The sequence below is a fragment of the Octopus sinensis genome, linkage group LG1 (assembly GCF_006345805.1).
Source record: "Octopus sinensis linkage group LG1, ASM634580v1, whole genome shotgun sequence".
Taxonomy (NCBI): domain Eukaryota; kingdom Metazoa; phylum Mollusca; class Cephalopoda; order Octopoda; family Octopodidae; genus Octopus; species Octopus sinensis.
This window is the reverse complement of record NC_042997.1, coordinates 188,390,205-188,406,458: the sequence shown is the minus strand read 5'-3', so window position 1 is coordinate 188,406,458 and position 16,254 is coordinate 188,390,205. Positions and strand designations below refer to the sequence as shown.

Below are 16,254 nucleotides of genomic sequence, written 5' to 3'. Positions count from 1 at the left end.
TTTTACAACTTTTGTATTTTCTTTGTTTCAGCAAACTAACATGAACTACCAGCACTCACCACTCCCTGGTAACCCAACACCACCAATGACCCCAGGCAGTGCAGTACCCCCATATGTATCCCCAGGTGCTGATATAAAACCACAGTTTCAAGATTTGAAACCAACATTACCTATTAAGAAAGGTAAAGTCTTATCATCTAAAGGATAAAGGATTGTGTTTGTGGGTGGGGTGTAAATAGTTGATTCAGTTATGTACTGGACAAACAGGCAAAAGGATAAGAATTTGTATTCTATTGCTGTTGCCCTACTGTAACCATGATCTAATATAACTATTGTAAGTAGGTACCATAATGTAGTACAGCTGACTGTAATTAACAACAGAAGCATTGTAACATTGACAGATATTTTGTTAGCTTGCACTACTGTGTTGAACCTCTCCTTCCAAAACATACACACACACACACACACACACCACAAAAAAAAAATGCGTTGGGTTAACAGTCTGCCCCAATAAAACACTTGTTAAGTGCTATAAACAGTGTTACAAGATGTGTGAGGTCATGCATATCACAGTGTTTTTTGGAAATTGAACAAAATGATGATAATTGTAAAAGCAGTTGTGTAACATGGACTAAAACGATGTATGGTTTGACATCCTTTGCTGAAATTGAACCAAGTCCTCCTTCAGAGGTGTCAAATGTTTATGATCAGTTGCTAAAATGACAAGGATGCTTTTAATGAGTGAAATTAATTTTTCACCTGACATTTAACTTGATTAATTTTTCCAGCTCTAGCAAAATTATGACCTCATTGGCTTGTAGTAGGCATGTGCTGTTTCCATTTAACCCTTTCGTTACTGTATTTATTTTGAGATGCTCTGTGTTTTTTTCAATTATTTTAAATATAAACAAAGAATTTAGTAAAATAACTTGGTTAAATTGTGACTAAGGTTTGGTGGAAGATTTTAATTCAAAACTTATGAAAACAAGACATTTGTGCTACAGAGACAGAGCCGGTTTCAGCCGGATTGGTAACGAAAGGGCTAAAAAATAAAAGTTCACACCTCTATTTGAGATGTGTTGGCATATTACAAAATAATATGTTGTGTGATTATTAAGGCTAAGTTATCAACTTATCTAGCTGTTATGTGATGTTTAGTTTTTGTTTTGTGCAACTACAAGTCAAACCCAATTCATTATTAATTGAATCCCTGTGCCTTCAGGACTTCACTATAGAACAGTGTGAGAGCTATCAAGATAATTTGGTGTGTATGTAGACAAAAATAAATATAATGTTTTAGCAAAGAAACAACACTTTCACTAATTCATAGTGAGAAGTTATGAATTAGTGTCTTTAACTTTAGAGTTTTTCCTCTGTGTGTTTGTGTGCATGCAAATATAATAAGCAACTGGTAGAAAAGTGCCCATGGTGAAGGAACACTGAACATTTATGTAGCACTTAAAGTAACGTAATATTCATTTGATGTATCCTTTGAAATATGTAGTATATAAGTACCTACTCCATTCCCATCACCCACAGATGTGTGTGTAGAGGTATGGCAATAGACATAGGAATGACTATGTGGCTAAGAAGCTTGCTTCTAAACAGTATAATTTGGGGCTCAGTCTTACTGTGTGGTACCTTGGGCAAGTGCTTCTGGCTGACCAAAAGCTTGTGAGATGATTTGGTGGATGGAGACAGAAAAACACTCATTGTTTGTGTGTATGTATATAGATAGATAGATATGAAATTAGAGGCAAAAACATGCATCCTTCAATAAATTTTTCTTGTCTTTTCAGAGAATGATGAACTCCGATTAACGTTTCCTGTACGAGATGGCACTGTACTTCATCCGTTCCGATTGGAACACAATTTAGCAGTGAGCAACCATGCCTTTCACTTACGGGAATCTGTTTATCAAACTCTTATGTGGCGGTTAGTAGCATCATTTTTTCATTTCTTCTATGCATTATCCTTAATGTTAATTTCTGTAATATTTGTTGGTCAGCTATTGTGTGTGTGTGTGTGTGTGTGTGTATGAGTGAGGGGGGGGGGTTCTGTCTGTCTGTATTTGTGCTGCTACAAACTAAAGGAAGGTGTAGTGAAAGCTTGTTTTAATAGTTAATGGGTTTAAAACAGTAAGAATTTATAATACATTGGTCTGCATTTCAACTAGGTAATTTTGCAATACAAATATTTTAATTAAATTTATTCATGAGTTATATTGTTTGTTGCACTGAAACGGTGAGAGGTGGAGTGAGAAATTATCATAAAAGTTTTATCAAATTTTACTGGTATTGTCTTTTTAGATCTGACCTTGAACTGCAGCTGAAATGTTTTCATCATGAAGATAGGCAAATGAATACAAATTGGCCAGCATCTGTCACGGTCAGTGTCAATGCAACCCCCCTTAATATAGAGCGAGGAGAAAATAAGACTTCTCATAAGCCCCTCTATCTGAAGGATGTATGCCAACCAGGCCGAAACACCATACAAATAACAGTAACAGCATGCTGTTGTGTAAGTGTCCTGTTATTGTTTCAGTTTATTTCTATATTCATTGCTTCAATTTTTTTCTATTGGTATAATCAATCATGGAATTATAAGAATAATGTTGCATATTTTCATTTCATGCATTAAAGTGTAAGTTGTTGGAATTATTGAAGTGAAAAAAGATGTTGGCTAAATTTATATCGTTTTATATGTTTCTTTGATCTAAATGGGTTACTGCTGCCATTACCAATTCCCTCTACTATAGTAACACAAAGTAAATCCAGGTGTGACTATGATACCTGTACTGGAGGAGAGGTTGTCTTTTCAAACACAGGATAAGAGCTGTGTTAAAGAAATTGCCATTCCCAAACAGTAGAAGGAATCCGGGGTAGAGGGAGACCCAGGAAGACATGGGATGAGGTGGTGAAGCATGACCTTCGAATGTTGGGCCTCTCAGAAACAATGACAAAAGGCCAAGACCTCTGGAAATATGCTGTGACTGAGAAAACCCGACAAATAAAGTGAGTTCACAGCTGTAACCTACACCAGTGTCGTATAATCAGCCCACTCAAAAGTACCTTGGATTGTAGGGCGACATGCCGTGCTTGAGGAAACCTATCGAGTCAAGTACATCAACATTAGCAATATCAAATCAAATCGAAATTGTAGTTGTGATCCCCGAGCCAGAGGCACGTAAAAAGCCCCATCCAAACGTGGCCGATGCCAGTGCCGGTGGCACATAAAAAGCACCATTCAATCATGGTCAATGCCAGCCCCCTCTGGTTCCTGTGCTGGTGGCACATAAAAAAAAAGCACCCACTACACTCTCGGAGTGGTTGGCGTTAGGAAGGGCATCCAGCTGTAGAAACACTGCCAGATCAGACTGGAACCTGGTGCAGCCTCCTGGCTTCCCAGACCCCAGTCGAACTGTCCAACCCATGTCAGCATGGAAAACGGACGTTAAACGATGATGTCTATTGGATAAAGTTTTCAATGATTTTATTTGCAGTAGTTATTTATTGATGTTTATATGCTAATTTTTGCTATATATTTGTATTCTGTCAGTTATTTATGCTATTTATCTTTATTTTCCTTTTCAGTCCCATTTATTTGTGCTCCAGCTTGTTCATCGACCAAGTGTCCGATCTGTACTTCAGGGATTGCTACGCAAACGTCTACTTCCAGCAGAACATTGCATAACAAAAAGTATGTTGATTTTTGCTTTTCAATCTATTTTCCTGATAGTATTTAACCAACTGTCTGTTTTCTTTTTTTCTTTCTTTTTATTACTGTACTGTTTGCTTTATAAAAGCTTAGTTCTAGTTTCAGCTGTTAAGACCTGACTTTTAATAATATTGTTTTCCTTTATTTTACAAATGAGTTAAGTTAAAGTTATTTACACCAATATATCAATATTGTCATAGTCCTATCACTTCCATTTATCTTAAATGAAGTATTATTATTTATAAACGTTAAAGAATGAATAACTTGTAATGGAAAATGTAAACTAAAGGAAGCATTAGTGAATTACTTATGTTTTACTTGAAGAAGCTGGGAAGGAAGATATTTCCTGAAACAAATTACAGTACAACTAAAGCTTTAATCCTCATCTTTGTTTTAGCACTAAACATTTTACGTATAATATTACATAATGACTTATCAGATTTGTCCACATTTTAACAGTTTTAAAATTACTCATGTTTCCTTGTGCCCAGCTCCCCTGCTGTGAATATTTCCATAGTTTTTTGTACTTTTAACTGTCAATTGCTATGCTACTCAGGAAAATAAAATAAACACCACTTTTAAACAGGTTACAAAAGACTGCTGTAATTATTTTGAAAATAATAAAAACAGATTAAGCTTAGTTGGCCAGCTGTTTAATAATTTAAGAAGAATAGAAATAGAATAGATATTTCAGAACTATCTTGATTATAAGGTTCTTTATTAACTCAAGAAGAGAGATACTGAAAATGCAGACTAAATTTACAATTAAAAAAAATAAAAAGTAGAGGCTTTTTAGCCCTAATTGTTAAATATTATGACATTTCTTACTTTGAACGCTGTGTTTATTTCATCTAATGAAATCATTTCTTCTTGAATTCTCAGTCAAAAGAAACTTTAGCAATGTTCCAGCTGGGGGTAATACTTTGAATGGAGAAGATGGTGTAGAGCAGACAGCTATGAAAGTGTCTTTGAAATGTCCAATCACGTTCCGAAGGATAACCTTGCCAGCTCGAGGACATGATTGCAAACACATCCAGGTAAGCTTTCTTGTCTATTTTCCTAACTTAACACTTTTCCTGCTAAATACAGAAACTGTTTGAAGTTCTAAGTGTATTTTCATGCGACAAATGTATTACACTATTCCCATTTCAATAAACACATATTATAACATCTCTCTTTTTTTTTCTAAATATGAATTTTTCATTGACATAGGAGAAAAAACATTGATCATTTACACTGTGTTTTTGTAGATAAATATATGTCTTTGAAAAAATGTGGCTGCCAATGAAAGCATTAATATTATATTGCAGTTATGTAAGCTAAAAATAAGATGCTAATCTATCTCTTTGTGTAAAAACTATTTGTAGCCATTGCTTTGCCAAATTGAATTTGAAGTCTGCACAAAAAGCAATACTTGATTTTTCATTAATACTTACAACAAACATACATACATGGGTAGTTATGGCCATGTGGTTAAAAAATTAACTTTCAAACCACGTGACTCTGGGTTTGACCTCCTTGTTCTATAGCTGCAGCAGGTGTCTTCTGCAATTATGTTTTGTTGACAAAAGCCTTGTGAATGAAATTTTAGAGATGGGGTCTATTCAGAATTCATGAGTGTGCATATGTGTGTGTGTGTGCATGCATGCATGCACAAACATGTACATGCACCACTTACACTGTTTACATACATATTGTTGTTTTATGCCCCCTGCTAGCATGGGTTGGATGGGTGGCCACAGTCAAAACCAGTGGATGTTCAGAGGTACTGCTCAAGATGAGTTGGGGAACCATATCTCACTCATGTTTCGATTTTGGTTTGGCTTTTATAACTGGATGTCTTTCCCAACACCAGCCACATTACTGACTGTACCAGGTTGTGTGTGTGTGGGGGGGTGATCAGCACTAGAGAGGTTGCTGCGTCCTCTCCAGAGCTAAAGGGACCTAGCTATCCCATGTCTGCTCACTTGTTACATGCACACACACACACACATTCTATTTCTTTACTATCCACAAGGGGCTAAACATAGAGGGGACAAACAAGGACAGACCCACGGATTAAGTCGGTTATATCAACCCCAGTGCGTAACTGGTACTTATTTAATCGACCCTGAAAGAATGAAAGGCAAAGTTGACCTCGGCGGAATTCGAACTCAGAACATAGCGGCAGATGAAATATTGTCAAGCATTTCGCCCAGCATGCTAACGATTCTGCCAGCTCACCGCCTTCATACACACTCACACATTCATACAGATGATTTAACAATATAGCACACAAGGAGGATTGGTAGAAGAAAGCATATAATGATGCTACACTCACAAGTGCAAGTGTAGTTGTATGGTTAAGAAATTCAATTTGCAGCCACATGATTCTAAGTTCAATCCCACTGCATGGCACTTTGGCTAGTGTCTTGTTGTATAACCTCAGGTTGATTAATAGTTTGTAAGAGAAATTTGGTGTCATTGTGGAGACACGTGCGCACATACACACATACACACATACACACACACACACACACACATATCAAGCTTCCTACAGTCATATTTCCAGTTTCCATGTATTAAATTTCAATCATAAAGCAGTGGGTAATTGAAGACTCTTAGCAAAGTGCTATATAGAGGAAACAAACCACATTGTTTTCAAGCAAACTTCTTAAATACATGACCATCACTTCTAAACTATTTGATGCATAAAGTTCCTGCTGGTTATGGATTCATTCGTTCATGTTATATTTGTTTTCCCATGTTTGTATTAGTTGAACAACTGTTATTTAAGGCATCGTTATAGATAGATGTCCATCTACGTCCTCCTCCCCATCACTTTACATTTAACATCTATCTTCCATGCTGGCATGGGTTGGATGGCTTGATTGGAACTGACCAGCTGGAGAGCTGCACCAGGCTCCACTTGTCTGTTTTGGCATGGTTTCTATGGCAGGATGCCCTTCCTGCTGCCACCCACTTTACAGAGTATAGTGGACGCTAGGACAGCGACACCTGTTGTAAGCAATTGCAAATATAAACACACGTGGGTGCACACGTGCATGTGTGTGTGTATAAGTATGTAGCATCATTATGTTTTCTTCTACGAATCCTCTCATTGGCCTTGCGTGCCTTGTTAAATCATCTGAAGTTTTTTTGTTTTTTTTGTGTATGATGAAAATTAACATCTATTAGCGACACTTAGTTTTTATTATTTATTGATTTATTTATATTTTATACTACATACCAACAGGTTTAATGAATCTCTTTGCTAGTTTGTACTTGGATTTAGGAGAGCAGAATTTAGCTTCTAACTGGTATCTTTCCTTGGTGTTGGGTAGAGAGGTGGGCAGCTTCTTGGAGGTCAAAGTTATCGGGAAGTTATGCCAAAATGTAATGGGATATGTAGTATATGAGAGTAGAAGAAATTGTGATCCTTTATATATATATAATCTTGTTGAAGAAATTATGATCCTTTATATTATATATATAATCTTGTATTCTATTTCCAGTGTTTTGACTTGGAATCATACCTACAGTTAAATTGTGAGCGGGGTTCCTGGCGTTGTCCTGTCTGCAAGTAAGTAAAATATTTCAAAGATTAGCAAATTAATGTTTGCTTTTCTTCTTATTTTATAGATACTACATAAAACTTCCCACACTACCCATACTTATTACTATGCAACGAATGTAAATTAGTCCTGAATTTTCTCATCTTTTAACAAAATATTTGATTTGCTAAGTTATTGATCAGCATTTTGTTTTAGTTATATGAACATTGAGATTACTCTATCTCATAGGAAGGAGCAAAAATGAATAGCTGCTTTTATTCTAAAATTATAAGGCATTTTGCCAAATAATACATAGAAAATACAAAGTACTTTTAACCTCGATAAATGTAATGTAGGTATATAACACAACTCAAATGACAATGTCAAACCATTAATGCATCTTTTTGTGTGTGTCTGTATGTGTGAGTGAGTGCATATTGTTCTGTCCATCTATGTATAGAAAAGTATGATTCTTTTGGCTCAACTTGCTATAGAATTAGATTGATTTGCCAACAATTCTTGATGATACAAAATGTATTTAAAAAGATTAATATTTACTTTACTGCAACACTAGATTACTTACAAGTTAATGTGATAATGGTGCAACATTAGCAATCTTTTAGGTAGTATTTTAATGTCTTTGATATTTGTTTTATGTGTTTCTTTTTGTAGTATTTATTATGTGTTATGCTAATGTTTCTGTATGTATGTATGTGTGTGTGTGTATATATATATATATTTATAGAAAACTATAGAATCTGAACAAAAATTGTTTTTGGTCATTTTCAGCAAAACAGCTTTACTGGAAGGTCTTGAAATTGACCAGTATATTTGGGCGGTTCTCAATAATTTGGCTCAGACAGATTTTGAAGAAGTTACTATTGACCAGACTGCAAGCTGGAAACCTGTACCATTAAAGACAGCCGTGAAACAAGAACCTGATGAAAATGGTAAATTTTGATTTCATCCAGTTATTTTCTACTTTGCTAATTTTGGCAGCCATTCTAGAATTCTTACTAAGAAAAAAATGTTTTTGTTCCCCCTTCAGAACAATGCAGTGGTGGTAACAGTCGCTGGATGAAAGCCATGTCTCCATCAAGTATGCCCTTACCAACTATGAATTCATGGGAATTTGGTCCAAATGCTCGCCAGCATTCTCCCTATCCCTTGCCTCCTGCCTCTCAAGGTAGAAATCTTTAGCATTGATTCGATTTTATTTTAAAGTATATATTTCAAAAGGTTTAGGTTGTAAAATAAATTTCTTCTCTTTCTTTATCTCATAATTTTGTTAATTGAGATAGAAGTTCCAATATGGTAAATGCAGAATATTGTGCATCAGAATTGAAGGAAGTCATATTAATCTTTTCTGTCATTCCTGTTGCTTTTCACTTTTTGATTTAAATTATTCTCCTAAAGCCCCTTTATTGATAACAAATAATATCTACAGGAATGAAAAAAGAAACATACAGTACTTTGAACTATTTAGATATCAAAGTTAATGTCAGATCTAGATTGTCTCAGTGGTTTAAATTCTTCAGTGACTTCCAGAAACTGTTCTTAGCAAGAGCAGTAATATTTTATATAGATATAATATTTCATTTGAAGAGAGAAAATAAATTATCGCTGCTTTAAATGCACTGTGCTTTGAAGTAAAATGAAATATAATGAATTTGTGGTACATGATATCTGGAATATATTAATTTATTTATTTCAGGAGCACCATTCACAGGTAGTAACTACAATGATGGAAGTGGGAATTTTCAAGGCCGACCTCCAGATTTTCCAGGACAGTTAAGTCATATTAATGAAAATATGGCCGGTGGGCCACCTGGTGGACAGCCACCGATGCAGCAACAACAACAACAACAGCAACAGCAGCAGCAACAACAACAACAACAACAACAGCAGCAGCAACATCAGCAACAGCAACCACCACATTCAACAGACAAACAACTGGGTGGTCATATACCCCCACCACTGCCGCCACCTCCTTCAAGCCAGTATAATCCCAATGCTGCTGAACAGCCTGGTCAACAGCTGAGATCTTCTCATCCTGGAATGGAACAGCAGCAACACCAACAGAATCCTAGCATCAACAATCACATGACACCGCCCAGCCAATCACAAGTTCCCAACAGTTCATCAAATGGCAGCCATCCGCTCAGTCATCAGCCTAACAGCTCCACTCCAAGTAATACACCTACTACAGACACTTCATCACACCATAGAAATTTAGGAGATTTGAACTTTGACCCAGCTGCCATTATTGATGGAGAAGGACAAGGACAAGAATCACTTGATGTATGTTTTAATTTAATTATTTGTTTTTGTTAGTTTATGCATCTGTTTTTCCATGCTAGCATGGGTTAGGCAAATATATTACTGAGGCATTGTTTTACAGCTGGACGCCTTTCCTGTTGCTAACCCTTATTGTTTTTCAAGTAAGGGATTTATTATTTCACATGCAAGTTTTGAAGCTGCAAAGCCAGCTGACCATTTGTTAACAGAAGGATTGACAGCCACATCGCCACTTGTAGCTCACTATTTTCAGCAATGCACAAGTGTAAATGAACATGCACATCATCATCATCATTGTTTTCACATCCACTTTTTCATGCTTGCACAGATCAAGCAGGATTTGTTGAGGCAGATTTTCTATAGCTGGATGTCCTTCTTATTAACAACCTTTACCTGTTTCCAAGCAAGGTAATATTTTCCCATGACTGTACAGGTTTTCACAGAATGCCAACAGGCATTAAGGAAGCAAGCTGGCAGAATCATTAGCACACCGGGCAAAGTGTTTAGCGGTATTTTGTCTGCCGTTAGGTTCTGAGTTCAAATTCCGCTGAGGTTGACTTTGCCTTTCCTCCTTTCGGGGTCGATAAATTAAGTACCAGTTACACACTGAGGTCGATGTAATCGACTTAATCCCTTTGTCTATCCTTATTTGTCCCCTCTATCTTTAGCCCCTTGTGGGCAAATAAGAAATAAGAATGCCAACAGACAACACCACTTGTATGACAGTGATCCTCTTTTACAATCATCACATGATGTCAAGACAAGGAAACACAAACACACACACACACTTGCACATGCATACATTTATGATGGGCTTCTTTCTGTTTCCATCTATCAAACCCTCTCATGGCTTTAGTCAACCTGGGGCTATAGTCAAAGGCACAGTGCCATATAGTGGCACCTAACTTGAAACTATGTTGTTAGGAAGTAAACTTCTCAGCCTCACTCTTGTTATTTCTATAAGAAGAAATAATTCTTGCACTGTAGCACGAAGTCTATAGACCTCTCTGACTTGTTAACGTATAATATTATGGACTGATGCTTTATAATTTGTATTTTTTTCACTTTTTCCTTCTTTAAATGACCAAAATTTGTTAAGATTTTGGTTTGAGATAGCTTTTAGGTTCAGTTAAGTTCTTTTGTCTTCAGGTTTAGTTAACATATTTGTTTAAGCTTTGCACTTGTTTAGAAAAAAACTGTATTGAATAACTGTTTAATAGAAATTTTTCTTTTCATTACAGCTTCTTCCTGAGAACATAGGTGATCCAATGGAACTTTTATCATATTTGGGTCCTCCTGAAAACAGCGGAGATGGCACTGGTGGTGCACCTGGCTCAGGGAACAGTGGGAATGGCAGTAACAATAATGATGATCTTTTGTCGTTGTTTGACTCTTAGGAGACACTTACAGTAACTGCAATCCCAGCTAGCATACCCAGTGATTAAATCATAAGACTGAATAAAAATCTATGAAAAAAATAAAAATAAAGTGAAACAAATTTCTCACCAAAACAAAAAAAATGAGTTAAAATAAAACAACTGGTAAAAATGTGGCGAAATAATTACAACAAAAATTTTCAAAAATGAAAAGAAAACAAGAAAAAATTCTATCTGACATCAACATTTCCAGCTCCAAATCTGTTGGAATGTTGTGTCAACCATAAGTGAGAAGTTGCTGCGAAATGCAATGCTTCCTTCTTAGTTGTGACCCAAAACGAGGCTGGTGTGTTACCTCAGAGGGTCATGATGACAGCAACAATCAAGTTGAACCTTTTTAGATCAATGGTTTACATATGTAAAAAAAAATAATAAAATAAAATAAACACAAATATATAATGATAATAAAAAATAAAAAAAGGAAAAGAAACTTAACTGTTCAGCAGGTAAAGACTCTTGTATTTGACAATTGTCACTGCAGTTAAACACAATTTCATTGTTTCACTGCTCAGATGGGTCTCAGTACCCAACCAAACACATTTCTTTACAACGGCTATTCTTGGAAATGGGGGAAACAAAAAGGCCACCGACTGATTGATCTTTAAAAAGCAAAGGACAAAAGGGAATTTTTTTCTTCAGGTTTTTTTTTTTTTTTTATGTTTCCCACTTGAAAGGGACTTGAGACTGTATACACCTTTAAGGAACAAAAGAACATTGTCATAGAAATTTTAAGCAATTTTTAAACCAATCCTCCCCTAACAATAGCAACTTTCAAGTGACAAATTATGCTGGGAAGATTTCAGTCTTTTTATGAAGATTTAAAAAAAAAACCCCAAAGGAGAGATAAAAAAAATGAAGAAAAAAAAAACAATTTAGCAAAATATTGATTTGTATTTTTGTCTTTAAAGCAATTGGCAGCCATTGATCTGGTGGACTCTCCTGTCAAACTCCTGTACAGTGGATGGGCGTTAAAAAAAGAGAGAAAATAAAAGAAATATTAGAAAATAAAATATAAAAAAAAATTAAAGGGAAAAAAATTGAAAAATATCACATCCAATTTTATCATATACATATAGATGAATATATATAAATATAAATAAATAAATCAATATATATATATATATATAAATATATATATATAAATATACATATATTTTTCAATTATTACTTGCCTGGATTAGGTTCAAATTTCCAGTATGCTTAAATCCCCACCCCCATCTCTACCACTCACTTTTTTTTTGTTTGTTTTGTCCTCATTCTGACCTCACCCACATACTTTTCTTCTCACAAGAACCTTTAATTTTATCAACCCTCAACAGATTTCCCCCACCCCCTCTCCATTTCTGTATTACATATCCTGACACCTTATATCCATCAAATCCAGTTATGCGTGTTTTTATCCTTCTGTCTTTGACACAGCAATTATTATTATTATTATTATTATTATTGCAGAGCCTCTTTTACAACTTCTAACACTTAGTTTTTGTTGGGGTTTACTGGGTTTTTTTTTTTTTCGTAATTTTATAATTTGATCAGTTGTTTGCTATATACCAATAGCAATTAAGCCTTTAAATTTCTTTATAATGAAAAGTAACTTTACTTCTTAGAGTAGATGTATTCTATATCTTGCACCTTAATGCAGTACTTTGATACAAATTCTGTTTGTTTCAATGCTGCATCTCTGGACCAATGCTTAGAGTAACATAACTTTTTTTTTTTTCTTTTGACCAATATTTAGAAGAAAAAAAAAATAGCCAGCTAAAGATTTTATTGTTTTTGGAATGGGTTGGGTAGGTATATTAAATCTGTTCTTTACATACTTAATTGAATTGGTGTGTCCATTACTTACTATTTTCTTATCTATTTTTATCAGTTTGGATATACACTAGGATAAAAGAAAATCTGCTACCTTATGTTTATGTTTAATTTGTAAAATATTGCTGTTGGACAAATAAGGATTTAAACAAACAAACAAAAAAAAAAGAGAGAAAAACATTAAAACTGGATGTATGAAAGATTCTGAATGAATGTGGAGAGCAACTTTCAAAAGAATGTATTTCTTCTAAGGGCAAGGTTTTACAAAAAGTTTTTAACATATGAAAAAGAAGAAAAAAAAAAAATCAACTACAAATTATAGCGTTCATCTGTTTAAACTTAGAACCTCACTTCACGTATCTATGTGGTCAGTATTGCATTGGAGGCTGTGGTCAGTGTTTACCAAGTAGAGTCACAGATTAAACCCACAAGATGAACAAAATGAAGTTGCCAAAAATTCTTCATTGTGAGGATTTCTCTGTGCATTGTGGCATACATTGTCTTTGTAGTAATAGGATTTTTGTGCATACATACATATATACATACATATATATATGTATGTGTGTATGTATGTATGCAATTTATTTTATGGGGAGGTCTTGAATGTGTTATTTGAAAGAGAGCACAAACAGTGAGAATGAAAAAACCCACATAATTATTGTTAATTTGTGACTGCAACAGCAAAGTATTTGACTTAATTTATTGGCATTTCCTCAACTTAGCTTTTAAAAGAAGGTGTATGCATGTGTTTGTTTATGTGTGTGGATAGATATGCACACACATCAATATATATATATATATATGTATATTGGCCTGCTCGCTTAGCCAGCGGGGTGGCGTCATTCAAAGGCTAAAACAATGCAAACGCATTGTGACCAGCGATGTGTAACAACATCTGATGGTCTGGTCGGTCACGTGATATATATGTATATATATATAGATGTGTGTGTATGTATACACACACATGCACGCACACAAATGTGTGCGTATACATGCAGAACAGCTGTTTAGTACTATTACTTATGTCATTGTTGTAGCATATTTAAAATATTGCTGCCAGAAAAATTTTTGCAGTTAAGAAAAAAATCTTCTCCATTTTACCTGTGTCAGGTCCTTCACCAACATATCACTACAATAAACTACCGTAAAGGGCAGTATCAAAGAATTCTGAAATTGTATATTTTAAGCCAACCACTTTTAGATTTGTTGAATTGTTGGTGTTTTCAAAAATTATTTTTAACTAAATATGTGGAGTAAGACTTTAAAAGAATGACATTTAAAATAATTAAAAATTATATATATAAATATGGTTTGAAAATATGAAAAAAAAAACTCACCATTGATAATAGTATAATAGCTTGCTTTTTTTTTTATTAATGTTTCACATCATCTAGAATTTCCCCCCCCCCCTACACTTGATGAATGATTGCTTGCACAGGTACATATGTTGGAATATAAGTGACTGTACAACATTATTAACTGAATGAAAGGAAAGTGTGATTTGTCATAACAGTTAAGAGGGTTGGGGGTGAGGCCCATTTTATTTTTATTTTTTTCTCCTTTTGTGTGTGTATATATTTTTCATGGGCTTAAATCATCTTGTATATCTGAATTCAATGTTTTAAGGTAACTGACGTAGCTGAATCCTTTATAATTATTTCTCCCCTCATTATTACGTTTCTGAAATCATTCATTATTGTCTGGGTTCACAGTTCTGTTGCAAGACAGATTTTATACCTTTTTTCCAAACTTTGCAGCAAAAGAACATTTTTTTTAAAAATTATTTTCAAAGACAGGTTCATTAATATTGTATAAACCCCACCCACAAAAAAGACAAAAAAGCAAAACATTATATCACTAATGTATTTCATCATTACTTATTTTTACATCATTGCATCTCATTGTACATTTCACCCTCCACCCCCATATTTCTCCTATACATCAAACAAATCTCTATATCTTTGCAGCTTCTCACCTCACTATAGTTTTAAGTTATTTTCTTAAATCTACTCTAAAATTTAAAGCAGTCTACATCTTTTTATATATCACATACTCCTTACAAGTCCAACAACTGCATCTCTACTCTGACAGATCTTCAACCAGAATCTGCCCCACCCAAAAAGCTTTTCATTAACTCTTATTAATACAGCAATCAGGGATTGACCATTTCCCCAGTTAGTTTTGGTAGAAATCAATTATAATTCCCCAATATTAATTACTTAAAAGGCAGATTTGTATTCTTTTTGTTTTTCTAACAATTGTTGCTTAGAATCTTAGGTTTGTATCTGAGAGATTAAAACCATCAATGCATAATTGCATTTCTTCTAGAGGGAAATTAAGTTAATAAGCGAAAATTGTTGATATAAAAAAACTATAATGGATTTCTTCTTAATACTGTTAATATTTACTATCTCAATTATATTTATTATCTTTTATTTCATAATCATTTCTCTTATGAGGTTTTAGGTTTGGAGTAAATAGTAGAATGTAAGAGTTGTTATTTTATAGCCTCTTGGTTGGAGTTTCACATTCCTGTTTCAAAAAATTCTGTCTGGGTGTTTGCATGAGGTTAATTTCATTTTTAATCTTTCTAAAACTGATAAAGTTAGAGTAAACAGAAAAGGGCCTTGAGCCCGAGCAAAAGAAATCAATATTTATTTTGTAAGAAGCAATGGATATGGCTATATGCAATTCCCATATCATGCCATTATAGCTACATGAATACTGTAAAATATGTATCATACTTCATAAGACCTTCAGATGAAATGACTATAGTGTTATCATTTGTATAAATAAATGTATATTAACTCTATATGTTTTATGTCTTGAGTATTATATTGGAAGGTATCTACTTTGTTTTATTCTTGTTAATGAAGAAAATATATAATCCATTGAGCATAAGTTCATTTCTCATTACGATTCTTATATCAATGGCATTAGACTTAGTCCTGTTTACTTAAGTTTTTATATCTAAGAAATCATTCATTTCATATCATACACAGTGAGCTTTGAAATAATATTTTCAACAATCTGTTGATTTACATTGCTTCAATAGACCAATCATATGAATGCTCCTGTTCTTGATTTTATAAATACTACAATTTTCAAAGCTGCAAGATTTTTTTTTTTTGTTTCAAGAATGAAGAAAATTTTTTTTAGAAAAAGTATTATTTTCATAATGTTCTTCATCGTTATCAAATCAATATCGGATATACTAACAAAAAGAATTTTTCAGAAAATATTTTTCTTCTCATTATCATCATTCATTAAAACATTTCATAACTAACTTTTCAGTTCACAAATTAGGTTCTGATATTAAATCTTATTCACCTTTCTCCTTTATTTGGATGTAAATAAATCAACTAATTCTGGTTTTAGGAAAAATTGAAGTAGTCAGAGGAGAAAAGAGCAAAATGCAATTGAAAAGTCGATATATACATACATATATATATATA

At 34.0% G+C, this 16,254-nt stretch overlaps 1 protein-coding gene across 10 annotated transcripts in view; it reads left to right on the top strand.

The window, feature by feature from the left end:
* LOC115219411 (zinc finger MIZ domain-containing protein 1) overlaps positions 1 to 12,724 on the top strand; it is a 453,289-nt gene extending 440,565 nt beyond the window's left edge. For 9 of the 10 annotated variants that reach the window (XM_029789592.2, XM_036507756.1, XM_029789615.2 and 6 more), the window contains 10 exons: positions 32 to 182; positions 1,800 to 1,935; positions 2,310 to 2,520; positions 3,594 to 3,699; positions 4,600 to 4,754; positions 7,212 to 7,279; positions 8,040 to 8,200; positions 8,299 to 8,436; positions 8,965 to 9,551; positions 10,790 to 12,724. In XM_029789592.2, the coding sequence (XP_029645452.1) occupies positions 32 to 182; positions 1,800 to 1,935; positions 2,310 to 2,520; positions 3,594 to 3,699; positions 4,600 to 4,754; positions 7,212 to 7,279; positions 8,040 to 8,200; positions 8,299 to 8,436; positions 8,965 to 9,551; positions 10,790 to 10,945 (1,869 nt within the window). In that variant the 3' untranslated portion in view covers positions 10,946 to 12,724. The remainder of the gene's footprint in view (positions 1 to 31; positions 183 to 1,799; positions 1,936 to 2,309; positions 2,521 to 3,593; positions 3,700 to 4,599; positions 4,755 to 7,211; positions 7,280 to 8,039; positions 8,201 to 8,298; positions 8,437 to 8,964; positions 9,552 to 10,789) is intronic. The other variant, XM_029789607.2, reaches the window with a different exon arrangement.
* Positions 12,725 to 16,254: the final 3,530 nt, after the last annotated feature.